Raw genomic sequence first — 21,963 nt, 5'->3', positions numbered from 1 at the left:
CACGAGATTTACGCTCGCAACGCGAGATCCATCTCGGTTTGATCTTGGTCGATTTGAAAGTTTAATTTTGTTTGTACGTTCGATAAAGGGGAGACGATTTGGCCGGTTCTAATAACCGGTATATCAGCGGCACCGCTACGAACAATTAGGCTACTGGTCTCTCGGGCCGAGGGGACGACAGTTACGAGCGGTCCATGGATTCAAAGAAGGCGGCGAACTTCTTTGATCGGACGTGCCGCTGGAACCGGAGAACCTTCTCGTTCTAGACCGTCTCAGCTGGCTCTACCCTTGCTTCTTTGCAGATAGGGAGGAAGGTGGATCCACGCATTGGCGTCGAGTCGATTTGCAATTTAAATATTTTAATTAAGTAAACAGTTACTTTTTTTTTTTTAAATAATTAATACGTAAGTATAGCCGATTTCTATAAAATATATATTATTATTTTTGTCTCTCGGTTCAATTTTTTTAAAATTACGGGTATACCGCTTTCTTTTCAATCAATGTCTCCAGGAGATAATTAAAATGATAGCTATTTTCTGATTTCATAATTAATCCGATTCATAAATGTGTTTGTTGTCTCTAGAAATTTCTATTATATTAGGTTTTGAGTCCATAATTTTGTTAATATTTATAACACATTGTTCTAATTTTCAAATGTTTAAGAAAGAATAATTTGTCGTTATCATTCTTTGGTAAAATAAATCGTAGTTCAAAAGATACTTTTTACCAAACATATTAGCAAAAAATAATTAAAATCGTCTCACTTGCAAGTCTTTCCCAAATTTACTCTATATCTAAATCTTTTCATTATAATTACTCAAACATTTCACTGCAGAATCTTCACCACTCATGCACTATTTTCTCACCCTATAGACTTTTTACTTTTCTCCAAATCTCTTCCCAAAAAAAAAATTACGTTGAGCAAAGAATTCTTGAAACATCGAGACCTAGTAAAATAAATAACGAATTTCTAATCGTTTTCAATTGAGCAACGTTAGAAGCAAGTATCGAAAGACGAAAGATGGAAGAAGAGGCTCGTGAAAAAGGTTGTACAGGACAGGTGTACAAGGGTTTGGACGAGAGCGTATATATATATATATACGTATATTTTATAATTAGGGGCCCAGAAAGAGAGAGAGATAAATCAGCGCGCCGCCCGGGCTTTAAGACTTAATTAAAAATTTAGTCAAAAACCAATTAGCGGCTACGCCGGATTAACATATTTCTAATTATCAGGCGAACACTTTCGGCCGCCCTATACCGCTGCCTCGACTACTTGCCATATACGAGAGAGGCCACGCCGCTCTCCCCGCCGATGACTTTGCGATACGTTTGCGTCCAAACTTTTTCTTCCTCTTCCATCCTTTATCCATCTATCCATCCATTTATTTATTTTCTTCCCACGTTACGTTCCGCAATACCTCATCATTGTTTTCCTTTCACTCTCGCTCGATTCGAGTCGAAAAAATTCTTCCTTCTTACCTTATATTTAATATCCTTTTCTCCTTCTCGCATTACATCCACTTACCTGTTGGTTGTGTATCACAATGTACAACCCAAAAACCGTGCATTTTATTATTATAAATGAATTCGTGGAGGGAGGGCGTAGAGGAGTAAGTAAGTCGGCGGCGTAAATAGTGAAATCATTTTTATTTCGCTATGGTATACTTCCATGGATAAATTATCATGTTACATTTATACAGGGCGCTTAAGGTACATCCGGGACCTCGTCGCGGTGTGGATCCTCCACATCGGAATTTACATTTTTTTCCCTCGTCCCTTGGACACGTATGTACACGTACGCTCTTTGAATTCGAATTTTTTCGTCTCGTTTGAAAAAGAAAAAAAGGGAGAGCCAAAGAGATTTTTGTACCGCGAATCGATCGACGAGTTTCGAAAAATTCTTCCCTCTTTTTTTCCATTTTATTCATCAAACGAACGAACCACGATTCTCAATATAACCATCTGTAGATAGAAGTAGATTGTATCTTCGATTATCTCTCGATTATCCCGGCAAATTTGATATACTTTTAGAAGTAGAAACGAGGCGAAGGAGCCGGGGGGGGGTCGTCCATTTTCCACGAAAATTCATTCGTGAAATCCTGTACATCGCGTGTCGATATATTAATATTCATATATACATACGTACACACTTATACATATCCGATAGAGAATCATATTTACAATATGTACACGATAGAAATCGTTAAGTAACAACGAAATTTCCACGATGAGATCAACGGCTTGAAATGCTTTCTAAATGCTTTCTTCCGAACGAGCATCGATCCAAATCATCCACGCGAACCGTTAATTGATAAAATTCGCGAGCGTAGAAAAATAAAAGGAAATGGGCAGGAGAGGAGGGAGCACGAAGTTTCACAAATTTCGTCTCTTCTCGAAAGAGAGAAGGCAGTTAAAGTCGCCGTCGATTTATGCTTCGTCGTTCTCCAACCGCGAATTTTTTCGAGCTTCGTCTTCAATTTTTTCCTTCACCTTCAGTTCGATATTTCTCGACGATGAACGGTTTTTTTAATTTTCCAAAAACCCTCCTCCACGAATAAAAATCACTGTGAGACGCGAAACTCTTCCCGTCACCCCGTAGATTCGAGAAAATTTCCCAGCGAGTTGGCGCGGTCGTCACTTTTCCTTCTTCCGTTGGGACGACGAGTTTTTAACGACGCAGCGCCGTCGTACGCCAGCCCAGCGGGAAGAGTGCGGAAGACTGATACGAGCGACACTCGGCGACCCGCGCGGCTCGCCTCTCCCTTATTAAGGCCTGTGTCCAGGGGGCCCCATGAACATGGCCGCCGCCGCGGCGACATGGGTGTGCCTAGCCATGGCCGCCGCGATGAAGGGAGGCACTCCTGGTGTCCCAGGTGGCCCCACTCCGGAGAACATTAGGCCAGAGCCGAAACTCGGGTGCAGCAACGGCCTCGCCGACAACCTCAGCTTCTCGATTTCCGCCTCTTGGAGACGCTTCGCCTTCGCCCGCCTGTTCTGGAACCAAATTTTCACCTGGAACAAAGTAAAGATAGTGTATAAAGTTACTAATAATTCAATCGGTGTAATTGAAAGACATTGAAAACTCGAAGGTGTAAGTTTCTTTTTTCCTTTACATTTAAAATAATATATTTTTCGATACCTTTGTTGATTCGTTTAGTAAATAAAAATAAAAATTAACAAGATACATATATATAGATATATACGTTCTTCTTTGTTGATCTAAAGATCCAGCGAGTTTTTCATCGAGCCAGTTTAGGGAAAGACGAGTGAAAAAAGGGAGGAGGAGGAGGAACAGGGCGGAAGGAGGGTCGTCGATACGGGCAGCACAGTAATTAAATAATTACGCTATCGATCAACCGGGAGCGGGGTTTATAAACGTGAGCGGTCTAACAAGGGACGGCGGCGGATAGAGAAAATAGGTGCAGCGCACGGCGCTGCATGAACGGCTATTTAGCGCGTAATTAGCCGGCTCAAATTGGTGAAAGCAGCCGTCCGTGCGCGGGGCACGGCCTGCGTATATAGGAATTCGCCGATGTAGTTGGAAACTTGCTACGTTGGAAAAATATGCGGCTCGAAACCTTTTCTTTCGGCTGGTTAATTGTGTTTGCACAGTCGCCGGCCGATTTTTTTTGTTTGGACAGATGCGATTCACAATCGAGTCGACGCGGTTGCGCAACAACGATTCGTCTAAACCCGTTCTCTCTCTCTCGAAGATGAGATCTCGCTATATTTCCACGTATTAAACGTACGTGTAATTTTAGTAAGCTCGTTTCTTAACTTTTAAAAGGCGAGGAGGAATCGTTCGAGATTTTTAAATTTTTAAATTACTTGTTCTCCAATGGACGTGCTGATAAAAATCGATAATTTCGTTCGCGTAAAATCTCGGAAATTATGATCTCCGTGAAAATCATCCGCCAGAAAATTTCCCATTCGCATGAGGGACGAGTTAACAAAACACACACGGTGCTAATTGGATAAGCAAATTTCTTTTCAAATTTTCTTTCCATTCATATATATATATATATAAATACAAATTTTAAATAAAGGTATCACATTATAATTTTCTTTATTTTACTAATTGCTACGCTAATTTTAGAACGAATAAATTAATTATTTAAACTGAATATTTTAATTAAATAATTACAACAACAATTACTAAAATAATATAAGGATTTTATAAAATCAATATTTAATTAAATGTAAACAATTACTTTTTATATATCATTTTAAACTATTTTTTATAACTTATAATTTAATTCATTTTTAAATAATAAACGCGGAACGAAAGATTCAGACGAGACTACTAATTTTAGAACGAATAAATTAATTATTTAAACTGAATATTTCAATTAAATAATTACAATAACAATTACTAAAATAATATAAGGATTTTATAAAATCAATATTTAATTAAAAAGTAAATAATTACTTCTTATATATTATTTTAAACTACTTTTTATAACTTATAGTTTATTTCATTTTTAAATAATAAACGCGGAACGAAAGATTCAGACGAGACTACTAATTTTAGAACGAATCAATTAATTATTTAAACTGAATATTAAATTTCAATTAAATAATTACAATAACAATTACTAAAATAATATAAGGATTTTATAAAATCAATATTTAATTAAAAAGTAAATAATTACTTCTTATATATCATTTTAAATTACTTTATAACTTATAGTTTAATTCATTTTTAAATAATAAACGCGGAACGAAAGATTCAGACAAGACTACTAATTTTAGAACGAATAAATTAATTATTTAAACTGAATATTTCAATTAAATAATCACAACAACAATTACTAAAATAATATAAGGATTTTATAAAATCAATATTTAATTAAAAAGTAAATAATTACTTCTTATATATCATTTTAAACTATTTTTTATAACTTATAGTTTAATTCATTTTTAATAATAAACGCGGATCGAAAGATTCAGACGAGATGTACCCTCAGAGGGAGGTTCAACGTTTTTTAATTAAAGAAGAAGATCATTTGAACCTTGCTTCACCTTCCGCGAAAAGGGATCACAGTCCATCAGTGCCCCCCGAACTCTTAATATTTCCATATAGCTGCGCGTGTAACGACGACAATCTTCGCTATTATCATCGTTATTATTCTCATTATCATTATTTTTATCGAGTATAATGCCCGGGGAAATTAGCATTAAGCGAGCTGGAGCACGCGTAACGAGTTCAAGGAGGCCGTAATCTGATCCCTGAAATGGATATATAATGTCGAGGGAATACAACAACAACAACAACAAGAAGTAAATATAAGGAGAGCAGATGCGAGGAGAAAGAATAAGATATAAATCGCGATAATACTTGTTAATAAATCAGCCACGATGGCGGCGTTGCTTCTGACGGTGGAAACAAAATCCGCAAGCCTCGGGGGAAGATAGAAGCCTCGCGCGTTAGAAAGTTAGAAATCTCGCGTCGCGTGACAATGCGCAATCAAATCGTTAGTTGTAATTCTAGGAGAGGAGAGACATATTGCGATACCTCGCGCGCTTTTTCCTCTCCCAACGACTTCCTGTTTTTCACGGTCGTAACCCATGTCCAAATATAATTTTTCCAGGGAAATGTAGACTCTCCTTTGAATTGGAATCGTTACTATCTCGAAGGGATTCGACGTTTCTTTAAACTTCCTGATCCATAACGTCTCGAAAAATTAATTTACCTTTTCTTTAAATTATTAATAAAAATATCTCGTTCAAGTTTTATTTTAAATTGATCGCAGATATTATTATCAATAATTGAATCGAGTTACTTCGATCATTGAGAGAATTTTATTCTATGGATATCAATATCAATAATATTCTTCAGACAGATATTACATTCTTCTTCGTAAATGAAACAAACATAAATCGAATCTAGCCTTTTTGTAAAATTTTCAAATTTCCCTCCATCCAAAAAATCCCCTGTAAATGTAGAAACCGACGAATTATTTTAAATTGATCGCAGATATTATTATCAATAATTGAATCTAATTACTTCGATCATTGAGAGAATTTTATTCTACGGATATCAATATCAATAATATTTTTCAGACAGATATTACATTCTTCTTCGTAAATGAACGTAAACATAAATCGAATCTAGCCTTTTCCTGTAAAAAAATTTTCAAATTTCCCTCCATCGAAAAGGATCCCCTGTAAATGTTGAAACCGACGAATATCCCATCGATCCAGCGAACCGTCTCGAAAATAATTTCCACGAACGCCGCTATTGCATTCTGACCGCGCGAATATCGCAACCCAAATCGCGAACATACCTCTTCGTCGCTTGAGTGAATAATGAGAGGAGTGCGGCGCCGAGGAGGGGAGGGTGGCGATCCGTGGTCTGTTTCGGAAGGGGAGGGACGGTGCGATCGTAGCTTATCTAAGCAAATGAAACGGGACGAGAGAGATAGAGAGAGAGAGAGGGGCTTCATTTCGTCTGATGCATTGTAATGAATACGCAAAGTGTATTCGAACACGCTACGCCGGTTCCAGCCTCGATAATAGCCGCCCCTTCGCCACGACACGTGTTTGGGTAAACGTTGGTCAATTTTTAATTTTAAGCTCTTGACGCTTTACAGATTCTTTGCTCGGAAGTTTCGAAACGATATTTTATACATGTGTTATAAATAATCTAAATTGATTTGACAAATTTCGTTTCGTTTCGCAAAACGGATAGATATATATCACGCGAGCAGCTTTGATTAATTTAATACTCCGTGCAACTTGTTAAATTATTAATAATTTGGAAACAGTTGTGTCTGGTGCGAATTTTTCGATAATTATTTAAATTTCAAATGTAAATTTTGAAATTTTAAATACACAATACACTCGATAAATTATATTTATTTTCTACTTTCAACATTTTCAGTCTTATCTCTCTGGTATTTCGTGGATTTTTTTTTAGGCGTAGGCGTAAATTTCAATCACAATGAAATTTCTGAATTTTGAAACAGAGCCGCGTTTACATCGCAGACAAACATTACGTTTCATTTATTTATTTTTTTATCCTTTAGATATTGAAAATGGAGTTTCTTCATACTCTATTGTTATCTATACGTATAAATAATATAAATAGTTCGAGATACATAAAATTTTTCCAATATAAAAATTCACCGAAAATATTTATTTCAATATATATAATTCTGAGCAAGATGAATGTCAGAATGACGAATCTTCCATTCATGAATTTGATTAAATTTGAAGTCTGTCTGTAAATATCTCAATTAATATCGATTGGACAGTCGTTCAACAATCTTATCAAAATATTATCATTCAAATATATGTCATCGTCTTTCTCTTCGATTTCGCGCGTTAACGTCTCAATTCGCTGATTAAATCGAACGACTATCGATGAATCGATCGATCAACATCAGAATTCGTAGATCGTCGAGTCAAATTTTCATTCGATCTCGCAAACTTGAGTTTCAGGCACACGATTCGATGGTTGAACAGTGGGTTTCCCTGTTCTTTAGCGTGGCAAATAAGAGTGCCGATTATTTTCACCGATACCGTAAAAATTGCGTATATTATAATATCATTCCAGTAACGTTCAATTTAATTAACGTCAATCATGTTAATTGCCGGCCGAAAAAAAGGAAGAAAGAATTGCCTGCCTCCGTGAAAGGGCGTGCAATTACGCCTCGATGTGATGTATCTGATTCAAAGAGAGAGAGAGAGAGAGAGAATTTGCTCGTTTTGATCGGTCGAGCAATTACGAAGACAAAGATGAGAGAGAGAGAGAGAGAGAGGGGAAAAATAAATAATTGCAGGGGAATAAAAGGGGAGGGACAAGTGTACGTAAAGGAGGAGAGCAAGTTCACGGGGGCTTTCGAACGAAATGATCCTCTTGTTGCGTGCGAGCCACCCTTTTTTGCCACTTTCTCTATTTACGCGTATTCCGAGAATAGTTTCCATTCTTTCTTTTTGCTCGTTGCAAGCTTCAATTCCTTTTTTAAAGGTATTTTAAACTACCCGAGAAATCAAGCGATATTTTAAATTTCTAATATATTTCCAAATATATCCGAATGATGGAGTTAAAATTATTCTTAATTCGAGTATCACGTCGTTTAACCAAAATTTTGATCTCAATGAAAGTAAAATAAACAATAAAATTCTTGAAGTAATCTTTCTCTATATATTTTTTAATGCAATTTTGTCTAGGAATAGCTTTTTCTTTTAGTAATAAGTAAAATAAAAATCAAATAAATTTCTTATCGAGATGTCGATATTTTTAAGTTCAATTATATTGAACGAAATATAAGGATATATTATTATTATTCAAAAATCTGTCATACCACGATACAATTTTGATTTTTCCATTATTCCAATATCGAACGAATAAGCGTTTTTCAACTCGAACAATCGTTAAAATACTGCGAAACGTGTTGAATATTAATGTTTCCGATGACATCATTTCCGTGATCTCGTTCGTAACTCGTTTAATTAACACACTTATCCAATTTCTTCGAAGCCTTTTTTCACTTATCGATCGAGGAGAGAAAATTTATTTGTTATTTTACGAACACAAAATGTTTCGTTTCGAAATTAATTGTTGTTCTTCTCTTTGGGATTGGAAGCTTTAATTTTCGCTGCGTCTCACCTGCGTTTCCGTGAGGTGAAGGGACGACGAGAATTCAGCTCGCTCGGCGATGGTTAGGTACTGCTTTTCGCGAAACTTTTTCTCCAGGGAGAGCAGCTGCTGCGTGGTGAACGGTGTCCTCGGCTTGCGATTCGGCTTGTGCTTCCTCAGGGTGCACCTGACCGGGCCTGGCCCCGGCCCCGGCAGCCTCAGATCGCCTGCAACCGATCCGAAAAACCGCCGATCAGTGACGAAACACTGGATTGGAAGAAAGCTTCTGTGTCGAATTAGAAATTTTATTCGAGTGTGGGATCCAAAAGTCTTTTGAGAATGCATAGGAATAGAGTTGGTAGAATTTAGGAAAACATTTAATTTGTAAAACCTTTTCACTTCATAGTAACTTGATATTTCAAATCTTGGAATTGGAAATATTAAAATTAGAAATATAGAAATATTATTTTAAGTATTTTGTGTGAAGAGAAAGTATTTAATAATAAATAATACTTTAAACGATATTTTGCAATATTTCGAAATCATACATAAGTCACTTTGCCTATTTCAACTTGGAGATACTTTGCTTAATCTGTGAACATATAAATATAAATTTTCCGATACTCGTTTCAATTTACTTCTAATTTACTATCGACTCTTAACACAGTTCTTAACTTTTCGTTAAATTGCAACAATGTTACGATTGTTCGCAATCCCGAGAGAGATTGTATTTATATATATATATATACATTCAATAATTAATGCAATATAATTACGTTATAGGAAGGTGAATTAAGATATCCAGAGAGGAAACGTATAATATTTTCTTGCGATACGATAGCTCGTGTAATTATTGTCCAATTATCGTGCCCGATAAATCGTTTAACCGTGGTTCCACGGGAGCAGGACGATAATTAAGAGCGAGACGAGGGAAGAAGGAAACGGGATCGTGGAGAAATTGTAATTGCATACGAGATCTATAAGAATCTGTGAAATAAGATTACAATTTCACCCGTTTCCTCTCGTTTCGTCGAATAAAAACCATCCGTAAATCGAACATTTTAAACTCGTTATATTATTTCAACGGAATAAGATAATTTTATTACGAATTCGGTCTATAATAAGTGTCTCTGTAACTCAAAATATGGATTATACATCTCTACAATACGAATTTTCTCCCCACTTTCGAAAATCGAGTTTTGCATCGAGTTTTTCGATAAAACTTTTCCCTTGTGTACGCTTTTATTTACATAATCGCTCTTACTTAACCACGCATTAAAAATATATTACCCGGCGAAAGGAAGATCGTTCAAGGTGCGTATTAATATATATATATATATATGTGTGTGTGTGTGTATGTACGTACGCTTATCATTAATTATGTCATCGAATCGCGATAGAAACGAGCGGGATCCTCGAATATCCGATATCATTACAAAGTTCGTAATATTAATCATGTTTGCGCAGATTTGTTCGAATGGTGCGAAATTATCGGCACGTTATTCCCGTGTATGCGTTGCATAATAATTATCTGGGAGCCGGCGATAACGTTACCCGCCGCCCCGTTAATTAATGCTCGCTCCCAATGAAAACCATTGTCCAACCTTTCCAACTTTTTAAACTCTCTTTTCCGATTCGAGAACCGATTTTAATCCATTTCACGAATGAGAATGTAAAACGTGTAACAAACGATTGTTTGTTATTTGTCACAACTCGTGGATGAGCATATTAATAATAAAAGTTTTATTGAATTATTTATCGGTCGAAATTTTTACCGGAATTGGAAAAAGAAGATTCATTTTTTTTTTAATCCTCTGCGGCTTTATTTATTACTTTTTGTAATAAAATATCGTGATACAAATTACAAGAGGAATTTTAAAAGTTCGGATATTAAAATGAAAGATATACCTTCCAAAAGCTGATTTTATATTTTTTCATATTTTGTCAATGATTAATTAAATGAATTTTAAATATTAAAAAAAAATGAATTATTTATACAAAAATCACAAACTCAAATTCATACAATTATCCATAAAACATGATGATTTTTAATTAGTAATTACATATATATTTTCTAAATTGCGCAACAATTAAATATCAATTTTAAATTTGAAAATAATTTTGCAAACTCGATCCAGCATTAAATCTCCATTTAACACGAATCCGACGGGGGGACAGTTCGCATAATCGGAGTAGATTAATATAACAAGCAAGGAGTTCAAGTTCAAATAAGCGGATTCAATCGCGCCTCTAATCTAGCTTATTTTTTAATTGCGTTAACTTTAACCTTTTTTTCCCTCCTATATAATTGGAACGAGCGGCATCAAATTTAGATTAGCGTTTAATCTAACGCCGATAAAAAAATTTTCGCCCCGATAATTTCAATGAATTAATTATGCCTAAATGTTTAATCAAATAATTCCTCGCCTATCAAAGATTACATACACATATGATTTTACAAGAATTCGAATGCAACGTATATTATCCAAATTTGCATAAAATTTAAAAAAAAAAGTTCAAACTCATCAAACGACAATAACTTCATCTCGTATCAATTCAATGGAAATAAATTTCATTGAATTAAGTCGCTAAGTTCCGACGACATATATTACGAAGATATACGCATGCGCAAATGAATTAGCGGTTAAAAATAAACCGCTTAAAATCTCTTTCACGCGCATAAAGTTCGTATAAACACCGTACGCGAACAACCTGTTTACACGAACACGCTACACTTCTCTCCGACGGGCCACTCGTGTATATATATATATATATATATACGCAGATTTTTCTTTCTACGGAAAACTTGCGCAGGCGCAGACGGCTCTCGACAAAACAAATTCGACTCGGATCCCGAGTCTCTCATCGGGACAAGAAATTCTCGACTCGCGGAAAATAACGGGGGGAGGAGGAAAAGGATCGTGATGGGAGCGCGAAAATCCTTGCTCGTTTCGCGTTAACGGCCGCGCTCCCCATTGCTCGCATAAATTAGACGGTCGTCGATCGTGCGTGAGCACACGCGTTTCTCCGCAATCAGCGTCGGCCGTTCGCCGTTAATCCCCAATTTATAGAAGCGAACACGGGGCACGTTCGACCGCGAAGGGAACGGTCTTACCTATCGGTTGCCAACGACCGGTGAAATTGAATCGTAAAAAATAAATTGTTTTCGCGTTACGCTCCCGTTTCGTTGCCAATCCACACGCACACGCGTGATCGTATCCCCGTGCTCGATGATTAACTCGTACGCGTGTCATTAGCCGATTCTAGGATCGGTTTCGCCATTCTTACTCCCGATATCGTGGAATTTTAAAAACGAACCGAGCTTATATACGTGTGCATTTCTTTGCCCCCCCTCTTCCATAGTACGATTATTGTTACTACAAAAGGGAGAATATGAATAACGTGTGATGTTAATATTTGTGCACATATTACGATTATCAAAGTTAAAGAAATTTATTTTGAAGAAATATCGTTGCATATCGATTATTCCTAATAATTTTTCCAATCTCTCCGACTAATCTTTATTTATTAATTTCTCGGTATTTAACGTATCGAGGGAAGAAAGAGACCATATCTCTTTCGAGGTTTTCGAGAGGGGGTTAGCCGAATCCGCTCGCGCGTGGACGATTTCATCGCAAGAAATGGTGAGGAGCAGGTCGAGAGGATGACGATTTCGCGGCAACCGCGGTGGGGCAACAGCGAATTCCACGCGCTAATTAACGATCGGGCAAACGGCAAAAAGCGTGGAACGGACGGCGGGCATTGTCCACGGCTGATCTGTCGCGACATCGGTATTACGTCTTCCATTCCGGTATCGACCTGCCCAGCTTCGCCAGTCCGCTCACATAACCGATCAATATGTTCCTCTAATTAATTTCTGCTAATTAAACGCTCGCTAGGATCTTGGAAGGGGAGGGAATATATCTTGGCACATCCTCTGCGTGGACCAACCACCTGTCGGATATTTTTCCATTTCTGCCCAAGTTTTAGAATGGCCGATTCTGTCGTGGAGGAATGATTCAGGAGATTTATTTTATTCAAGAGAGCTCTTTTGAATTCGGATGGAAGAAAGGAAAATTTTGAAATGTGTGTGTATATATCAATAGAATTATATGTATTTCAATATCGTTAATAATAATTTTTAGATTTAATTTATGGAAAATTAATTTTTGATTAGTTTATAAATTAATAGTATTTAAAATAATAACATTAGGAATAATTGATTTTTTCAAGATATCATTTTTGTTTACGAATCAGTTAATATTGAAAAATCCGTTATCAAGGAAATTTGTATCATTAACATTAAATCTTCGCGAGTTAAAAATTTAAAAATTAATGCACATTTAACTATTACAGAGTCAAATTGTATCAACTTAAATTTAAATTTAAATCGAGTTGTAACATATAATTTCAAATCGAGTGTCCAATATACAACAACATTTAAAAATCCTCCCTTCGATAATTTATCGTCGCTTATTTTTTAATCCAATAGAAATAATGTCCCGAGCGACGTTAATCGCGATAGAAGACGGCTCTAATTAATTTAAACTCGAGGAGAAAAATCCTGTGTTATCCACGATTCGTATTATTCGTATTATTACGACGATATCTACGTATGTTTACATTCCAATTTTCGAATCGACGATAACAGGGGGAAAAAATATCGAAAGATTTTTATCGCCGTTATTAATTATTGATCTGTAACGCGAGCGATTGGCGAACCTTCACGAATGATGCATCTCGTATTATCTGAAGAGAGAGAGAGAGAGAGAGAGGAGTAATGAAGGAAGGGGCAATGAATTCTCTGATGAAGTTGCTCCATCGAGGCGGCAATAAATTCTTTGCCGAGAATAAAATAGTCGCTGATGAAACGTAAGAGCGAGAAACGGGTTTCGTCTTTTGCTCCTTCTCTCTCTCTTTCTCTCTCTCTCTCGCCGATATCGCGCTGACAATTCGCGTATCGCGGCCAGTTGCGTATCTTACTAATGACCAAGCCTTTGCCTCAATATGTTTCTTATGAACGCCAATTAATTTCTACTAATTAAATGTTCGTATGATTTATGATCGATACGTGTATGTACATTTTGCGCGGTGCACGTTCACTCTTTCGTGCTCTCTTTTTCTTCTTTCTTTCTTTTTTTTAAGAGCTTATTGTCCAGAAATGAACCAATCATCGAGTGACCCATTTGAGGGTCGAAAATTAGGGGAGTGGGGAGCGGATTGAATTAGCGCGTGAGATAAGATAAGAAAGAAAGATTTGAACGTTTGTTGGGAAATGTGTTGAGTTAAATGTGAAAGAAGATTGATTCTTTGTCACAGACAGAGTTGCGTTGAATTTATTAAATATTTCTAATGATATTGAAAATATTATTTAAGTCAAATTAGGTTTGGAAATCGAATAAAATTCGCTCGAATTTTTAACGACATATTTTTGTGCCTGTCATTTCCACGTAATAAAAGTTGCATTTAATTTTTTAATTTCCGCGTTTTCCACGGAATAATTTCCAATTCGCGAATTTCTAATTGAGATTGATATAATTGAAAAGACGTGTTCTTTTTTTTATATATGTATAATTTTATCGTTCGATCTTTCACGAATAAGATATATAATAATAATAATAATAAAATTTTTTACTTTTATCTGTCTATTTAAGAGCAAATACTAATTTAAATATCATTAGTTCGTTAAAGCGAGCGAATTAACGCGAAATCCGGTATCCCGTTACTTATTTGCAAAAAATGGAGTAAGAAGGAATGATTTCCTCGAATTTCTTGTCATCATATCGCGCATCAAGACGCGCGATTCAAATTATGCAAATTACCACGAAATCTCTCTCTTTCTTATTTATTATAATTGAAATTAAAATTTGAGAAACGCATCCTCCGGTTAATTTCTCGCTAATTAAATTAGAATATTTAATTTGTTATTCTTCATATCCAGTTTCCCCGGATAAAATTGCAAGATTTAATTCTCCACGAAAAGAAAGGAAAAATTCTTAACAAAATAATCGTTACTCTTCTTTTTATTATTTTATCCTTTTAATCCTTCAAATCGGGAAAATAAATTCAAATTATTATGAATTCTAATAAAAATCGGGGAAAATAAATTCAAATTAAAGATCATCACGATCGAATCAAAGTTCCATTTTTACATCGTTAATTTGATAATTCGAGAATTCTAATAAAAATCGGGAAAATAAATTCAAATTAAAAATTATTACGATCAAAGTTCCATTTTTACATGGTTAATTTGATAATTCGAGAATTCTAATAAAAATCGGGGAAAATAAATTCAAATTAAAAATCATCACGGTCGAATCAAAGTTTCATTTTTACATCGTTAATTTGGAAAAGATAATTCGAGAATTCCAATAAAAATGGGGGAAAATAAATTCAAATTAAAGATCATCAAACTTCCATTTTTACGTCGTTAATTTGATAATTCGAGAATTCTAATAAAAATCGGAGAAAATAAATTCAAATTATCATCACGATCGAATCAAAGTTCCATTTTTACATCGTTAATTTGATAATTCGAGAATTTTAATAAAAATCGGGGAAAATAAATTCAAATTAAAGATCATCACGATCAAACTTCCATTTTTATATCGTTAATTTGATAATTCGAGAATTCTAATAAAAATCGGGGAAAATAAATTCAAATTAAAAATCATCACGGTCGAATCAAAGTTCCATTTTTACATCGTTAATTTGGAAAAGATAATTCGAGAATTCCAATAAAAATGGGGGAAAATAAATTCAAATTAAAGATCATCAAACTTCCATTTTTACGTCGTTAATTTGATAATTCGAGAATTCTAATAAAAATCAGGGAAAATAAATTCAAATTATCATAACTTCCATTTTTACATTGTTAATTTGGAAAAGATAATTTGAGAATTCTAATAAAAATCGGGGAAAATAAATTCAAGTTAAAAATCCATTTTTACAGAGAATTCCTATAAAAAAAAAAGCAAAAAAAATAAAATAATCCTTCGAAGAAATTTATTAAATCCTCTCTCTCTCTCTCGAGGGACAAACGCGCGATAAAATGCGTTCCCGATCGGAAATCCTCGTCACCGCGATTCCACCCCGAGATCAATATGTTCTTCTTGCCCTGGCTAATTAATTTCCGTTAATTACCGTGCGCCGAGGTAGCGCGGTTTCGAGACGTTAACGACGCGGCTTAAGATCGCATTGTTGTTCCTCTTCTCGAAATATTCGCGCGGAAGAATTCGCGCTTCCCTGTTTCCCTGCATTAATGTGACTCTTACAGCGCCAATTAACGCGTTAATAACGATCGATGCTCGCCCGATAATCGGCGATAAAAATACGAAGAGATCGATTCGGGTATCGAGGGATAAAGATAAACGATACTTCCGCCTTTACATTTGTGTACGCGCGTAACACACGATTCACGCGCAATTTTCGGTCGAAATTTCGTATATACAATAATTAAGGGTTTGTTTCGTTATCAGAACAGAGAAATTCGATCGAAAATTCTAGGGGGACAGATGTCTCAATGCGGTTTATTCGAATAACGGCCGTTGAATAGTACCGATAATCCCCTGTGGGAAGGCTAAATGCTAATTCATTGCCGCATTGAATGCACGAACGTTTCCCTCAAATTCTCCATGAATCTGAAAGTGGACGAGTGGTAAAAATCCTTTGGAACAGGTGTGCACCATTTATCTAACCTCGGCCCGCGCTTACGTCCGGCCGAGTCACTTTATCTACCATCGGTGTGTATACAACCGTTCTACGACGTCGCCCGCCCGAATTGTGCAAAAACGCGATTCATTAGATTTCCAACCGCGGTTTCTCGTACTTTAATGAACAATCTTGAAGATAATATTTTAAAATCCTCGATACCTTTATCGAAAGGAATTTTGCGTTTAAGCAATATTCTATTCCTTTGTTTGAACCACACGACGAGTACAAAATGATAAATTGAAAGATATTGAATTTTTTACATCCACATTTAATTTAATAAAAATTCTTCTATTCTTCTTCATTCCATTACTGGCAATATTTATCAAAATTCATTTTCTATTATTAAATATATATCTCTTTTACCAAAACTAGATCATCCTTTGATAATCGGCCTCGTTTCACGGCAATTAACATTTCAAGCAGCGAAAGAGGGAGGGAGTTGATTTTCTCGGCTGCCGGAAAAACCGCGGCCGCTCCCCCCTCCCCCGAAACGAAACGCCGCCCCGTTTGGGGCGATAATTACCCTCGGCGGTGGATGATGAATCGTTCGAAATATTTTGTGGAACATGATCGGGGGACGGGCGTCGTTAATTCATTCCTGGACACGGAGGCCAGCGGCAGATAAATGCGTGGCGGGCCGACGGTGGCTGGCGGTTCGAGCGTTATAAATGACGTCCGTATTCATAATTTTCGAAACGCCACCGCCCAGTGACAGGCCTACGGATAGGATTATCTATCGGTTGGACGAGGCCGAGGTATCAAGGTCCCCGCCCATTTCTGATAACCACCCTCCCCTCCTCTATCGAGCTTTTCCATAGATACTAATTTTTCTCGCGGAGAATCGATCGAATTCTTCTATTATTCTGGAAAGGAATAATTTTTCGTATAAATAACAGGGCTTGGAAATAGAATCAAGACTCTTTAAAGCTGATTTTTCCTCCACGTTTCGTTTCCATTTAGGAATTTAGGGTTGGAAAAGAATGATCGATAATATTGCAAGCTTAATCATCATCTCGTTTCGTTCGAGTAAGAAAGGGGATCTTGTTTAATCTCTTCGGTAACGTCGCACGAGCTCGGCCGATAAAAAAGGAAAACTTTCGTTCGAGGAAAGGAGGAGAGTGGTTGATCGATGAAATTCTGAGCTTCTGGCCGCCACCAGCTCGAGAGATCTTGGACGCGGGTAATTGGTCTCGCGCTGCAGGGACGGCAAAAAGGAGGGATGTGGCGGAAAAACGGGGGCGAAATTGCGACGTGCCGATAAAAGAAAGGGGGAGAGAGAGAGGATCTAGCGTGGTTTGTCGTTATCATCCGCAAAAACGGACGGGATAGGTTGGCCAGGAAGCCAGAGGCCCGGCCTTAACAAGGGCAGTTTTTAGACCGAGTTGAATGCATTATGGATGGCTCAGAGTTATGTATGACTCTATCATGGTTCGAGTGCGCCTCTCGTCTCCTCCCCCAGCGCCGGGATACACGTTGGTAACGACACCACGGAGGGAACCTTTTGTTCCGCGTGTCTTCTTCCTTCAGACTCTTTTCTTTCTCTTTCTAACAGCTTCTTTAATGGAGATCTCTCTTTCTCTCTCTTGTAAACGATGCTAGTTGGCCAATAATAATTTCTGGAAGCTCAATCTCTTTAATTCGAATCTTCTAGGTTGAACTTTCGACGTTTGGATTAACACGTACAGTGAGAAAAATACGTGAAGGAATATTAAAGAAAAAGATTCTTAATTCTTCCTAGTGCATCAAAATTAAATTAAGTCGAATTAAGCTCAGAGATCTCTCTTTCTCTCTCTTGTAAACGGTGCTAGTTGGCCAATAATAATTTCTGAAAAGCTCTTTGATTCTTCTAGGGTGAACTTTCGACGTGTTTGGATTAACACGTACAGTGAGAAAAATACGTGAAGGAATATTAAAGAAAAAGATTCTTAATTCTTCCTAGTGCATCAAAATTAAATTAAGTCGAATTAAGCTCAGAGATCTCTCTTTCTCTCTCTTGTAAACGGTGCTAATTGGCCAATAATAATTTCTGAAAAGCTCTTTGATTCTTCTAGGGTGAACTTTCGACGTGTTTGGATTAACACGTACAGTGAGAAAAATACGTGAAGGAATATTAAAGAAAAAGATTCTTAATTCTTCCTAGTGCATCAAAATTAAATTAAGTTGAGTTAAGCTTTTGCAATTAGAGAATCGAAGAGAGATTAAGTCGCGTGGAAGAGTAAAGATTTTTCAATCGGGTTCGGCGAGCGTGGAAATCTTGCCCGATGTCTCTTTTTCCGTTGGCAAGTTTCTAAGGAGGGGCAGTTAATTGGATCTGGAGGAGCGCGTGTCTTTCAAAGAGTTGACGCGAGGCTGTCATCGTCAAGGAAAAATCGTCAATTAAGCGCGAGAAAGAGAGAGAGGCAAGAGGCAAGAGGAGGTTTGCGACAATGCGTTTCCGCGAGTTCGATTGAAACGGGTTCGTTTAATTGATCGATTATTTCGCGCCGATTATTGACGTATTCCGCTCCCTGCCGCGACAGGAAGCGAAAATAATTCCCGTCCAACCATGATTTACTCCAGCAGCAACCGATCCAATTTTTCTCCCCCCTCGAGCCGATCGATCTCGTCGAAAACGCCGCCCAGCGTCGTACCTTCGAACTATTCTTCCAGCTTTTCGCTAAAAATCTCGATTTTTCCACCAGAGAATTGATCGTCCCAATAGCCTAGATACTCGAACGAACGAACGGCTGATCGATTTCTTTGCGACATCGCAGAAACAAAAGACGTGACACTATTTCTTCACGAGATTCTTTCTTTCGAGAAAGCAGCTACCGATCACAGAATTTTTTCAATTAATTTTTTCAATAGAAGAATCTTTCATAAGATTGTCTCTCCTTTTATTCATTTATAGAGCTTCCTCTGTCATGCCCTTCCTAATTCATTCTTATTACTTTCGTACTATTATTATTACAGTATGCAGATATTCTTTTTCTTTCTTCCTATCAACTTTTTTCATCATTAGGAAGAGAAGATGGAGAAGATTTCCTCGTTTATTCCATCCACTTTTAACCTCGTTGAAAACTATACAGTTCAAGTTCAACAAACTCGAGGGGAAACGCTGTTTCTGTTTCCGAGAAAAGACGGGGAAAGGCTTTCCAGGAGCGACTTGCGATTTTCCGCAGAGTTCAATTACGTGGGCAGCGGCGAACGCTTTATAATTCCGATATTATAACTCGCGTGACCGGCGACACTAATATCGAGCTGCGTGCTACGAGCGTCGTGGTCTGCGCCACCAACGGCTCCCTTTCCCTAATCGTCAACATTGTTTGAGGCGGGCCGCCTCAGAAGAGAAAGAAACGAGGAATAATTCATAGGGCGAGCTTAGTTAGTTACGGTAAATCGAGGTCGATAGCATTACCCTCGGCTAATGTTCTTTGATTGCCCAGAAGAATAATAATAACGGGTTGCGCGCGCCACCCCTCGCGAATCGATGCTCCTTTCCACGCTTTTGCTCGAATTTCAACGCGTTTTCTCGCCTTGGAGGGAAGAGGAAAGAGATTTGTAAGCGATCTTTTCCTCTCTGCCTACGCAAGGAAGGAGCACACTTACCGTTCGGACTGGTGGGCCCCCCGTGAGGCGTGTACAGATGTCCGTGCGGGTTGTGCGGGTGCGGGGGTGGCGGTAGCCACGCGAAGCCCGCGAGGGAGTGCGGGAATCCCGCGGGATTCCAGGCGGGGGCGCCGGGTGCGCCGGGGAGGTAAGGGGGCCCCTGAGACGGCCTCTGAACCCCTGGATGAATCGGTTGGGGCACAACGGGGCTCGACTTCTCCTCCTTCTCCTGCCCGTTGTCCACCTCCCTCTCCAGCTCGCAGTCCGAGTCCATCACGTTCAAATCCTCCGAGTGGGCCACGCTCCTTATCTCGCTCTGTTCCTCGAGATCGAGGTGGTCGGCCCTGTCCCCCTCCAGCGAACGGTTCGCCTCCGAGTCGCTCCTGTCGTCCATCATCTCCCGCCTGCTTGCAGGCGACACGGAGGAGCGGAGGGTCGGATCGCCGATCCTCTCGTCCTCGTCCTGCTGGCATCCCCCTGGATGCTCCCTCTGGAGCATCGTGGACGGCTCGGCCCTGCTCGCGGGCGAGCTCGAGGACAGTCGCCTGTCGTCCCGCTCCCTCTGCGCCTCCTGCTCTATCCTGATCGGGGACGAGGACTTGTCGCGGCTCCCTGCCGTCCTCGAGAAATCCTTCACGGTGAGGATCTCTCCTTGACGGCCGGCCGACGGATGATGCTGATCCTGTTCCACCCTGTTCGACGGTTGGCCGTGATGGTGGTGGTGGTGGTGGTGGTGGTGGTGATGGTGGTTCGCGAACGCGAGCCCGTGCGGGCTCAGCCTCGCCAACAACTCCCTGCTCTGCAGCCTCTGCTGCTCCAACAGCAACTCGCGATACCTCGCCTCCATGTCGAGGCTCTTCTCCGTCTCCACGCGATGATCCTCGTTCTCTCGCCTCGCGAACGGGCCGCCCCCCGTCCTCTTCATGTCGCTCAGCAAAGAATCGACGCTGAAACTGATCTTGCCGCTCCGCGGCTTCAAATTCGACGAGGCGGACGTCGACGTAGCCATGTCGACGTCCTCGCAGAGGCGATCGTTGCCGGCTCCCTGACCCGTCACCACGCCCTCGCCTCCGCTCATTTCGACGATTATTATTCCACTTATTTTCCTCTCTTTTTCCTCTCTCTTGATTCGAATTAAGTTCACACGATTCGGGATCGGAGAGTCGGGTTAGGCAGTCACGGATTCTGTTCTCACTTTCGATCGGTCACTCAATTCTCACTGTCACTGTCAGTTCTCCCTCATCCGCGAGGAGGAGTCGAAGAATCATCTGTTCTCCTCCGCTTATCCCTCCACACGGACGCGAAACTCGGAGGCTCGAACGGGTAACCGCGTCATCGTCGTAACAGCGTCGCTCCGAGCAGAGATGATCTCAGCAGTACAACCTCGCCAGTTGTATCATCGCGTTCACGGGTTGGCATTCCGCACGACTATTCCCGGGGCCCGTTATTCCCGGAATCCGGCGTGGATCGAGCGAGCCGGCACCACCGGATCCCCCCATTTAAGTCGGGGAACAGTTTTCTCTACGAGATCGGCATGACGATCGTTCGATCTCCACTCCTGTTAATCACAACTGTACGCTCGACGCTCGATCAGATGCCAAAGTCACCTTCTCTTCTTTCTTCCTTCTTTCTTCCTTCCTCTTCGTTCCTCGAGTTTTGAAAATTGGATGGACGCACAAATACGGTGGTACGCAGGGCCTCAGCCCCGTCGCACTGGCACAGAATCCGGGGATACGGTCGCGGCACGAGGGCCGGGGTGCGCGCGGGGGGTGTGCGGAGCGTACGTAATCTGCGTAATCTGGCGCGTGGTGGCCAGTGCTGGCGCGGAAACGACACTGATTACCAGCTCGGCTTCGGCCAGGCCTGCCGAGGCGTTCTCTCTCCTCTCGGTGGCGGCCGGCGTCGCGGTGCTTGCCGCCGTGGCGCGCCGCCCCCGCGAGACCCGTGGAACCGGTACCGTGTCCTGTCCTCGGCCAATGCGGGCCGCTCGAGCCGCTCCGCGTCCCTAACCCGGTCCCCCGCCCGGTGGGCGTGGCCCGCCCGCCCGCCTCGGCCAATCGGCGCTCGCCTCGCGA

At 39.5% G+C, this 21,963-nt stretch overlaps 2 protein-coding genes across 3 annotated transcripts in view; one reads left to right on the top strand and one right to left on the bottom strand.

Annotated features, from left to right (window-relative positions):
* The window catches only part of LOC724539 (probable serine/threonine-protein kinase irlB), a 77,186-nt gene that overhangs the window by 49,093 nt on the left and 6,130 nt on the right, over positions 1–21,963 (top strand). The gene's annotated exons all lie outside the window — the stretch shown is intronic.
* Msx (homeobox protein Msx) lies at positions 1,632–21,853 on the bottom strand. Of its 2 annotated transcripts, NM_001115078.1 has the most exon segments (3): positions 1,632–3,015; positions 8,618–8,814; positions 19,889–20,966. In NM_001115078.1, coding segments are annotated over 3 exon segments (1,521 nt in total). In that variant the 3' UTR covers positions 1,632–2,769.

This window comes from Apis mellifera, linkage group LG1 (genome assembly GCF_003254395.2).
Source record: "Apis mellifera strain DH4 linkage group LG1, Amel_HAv3.1, whole genome shotgun sequence".
NCBI classification, from domain to species: Eukaryota; Metazoa; Arthropoda; class Insecta; order Hymenoptera; family Apidae; genus Apis; species Apis mellifera.
This window is presented reverse-complemented; position numbering and strand designations above follow the sequence as displayed.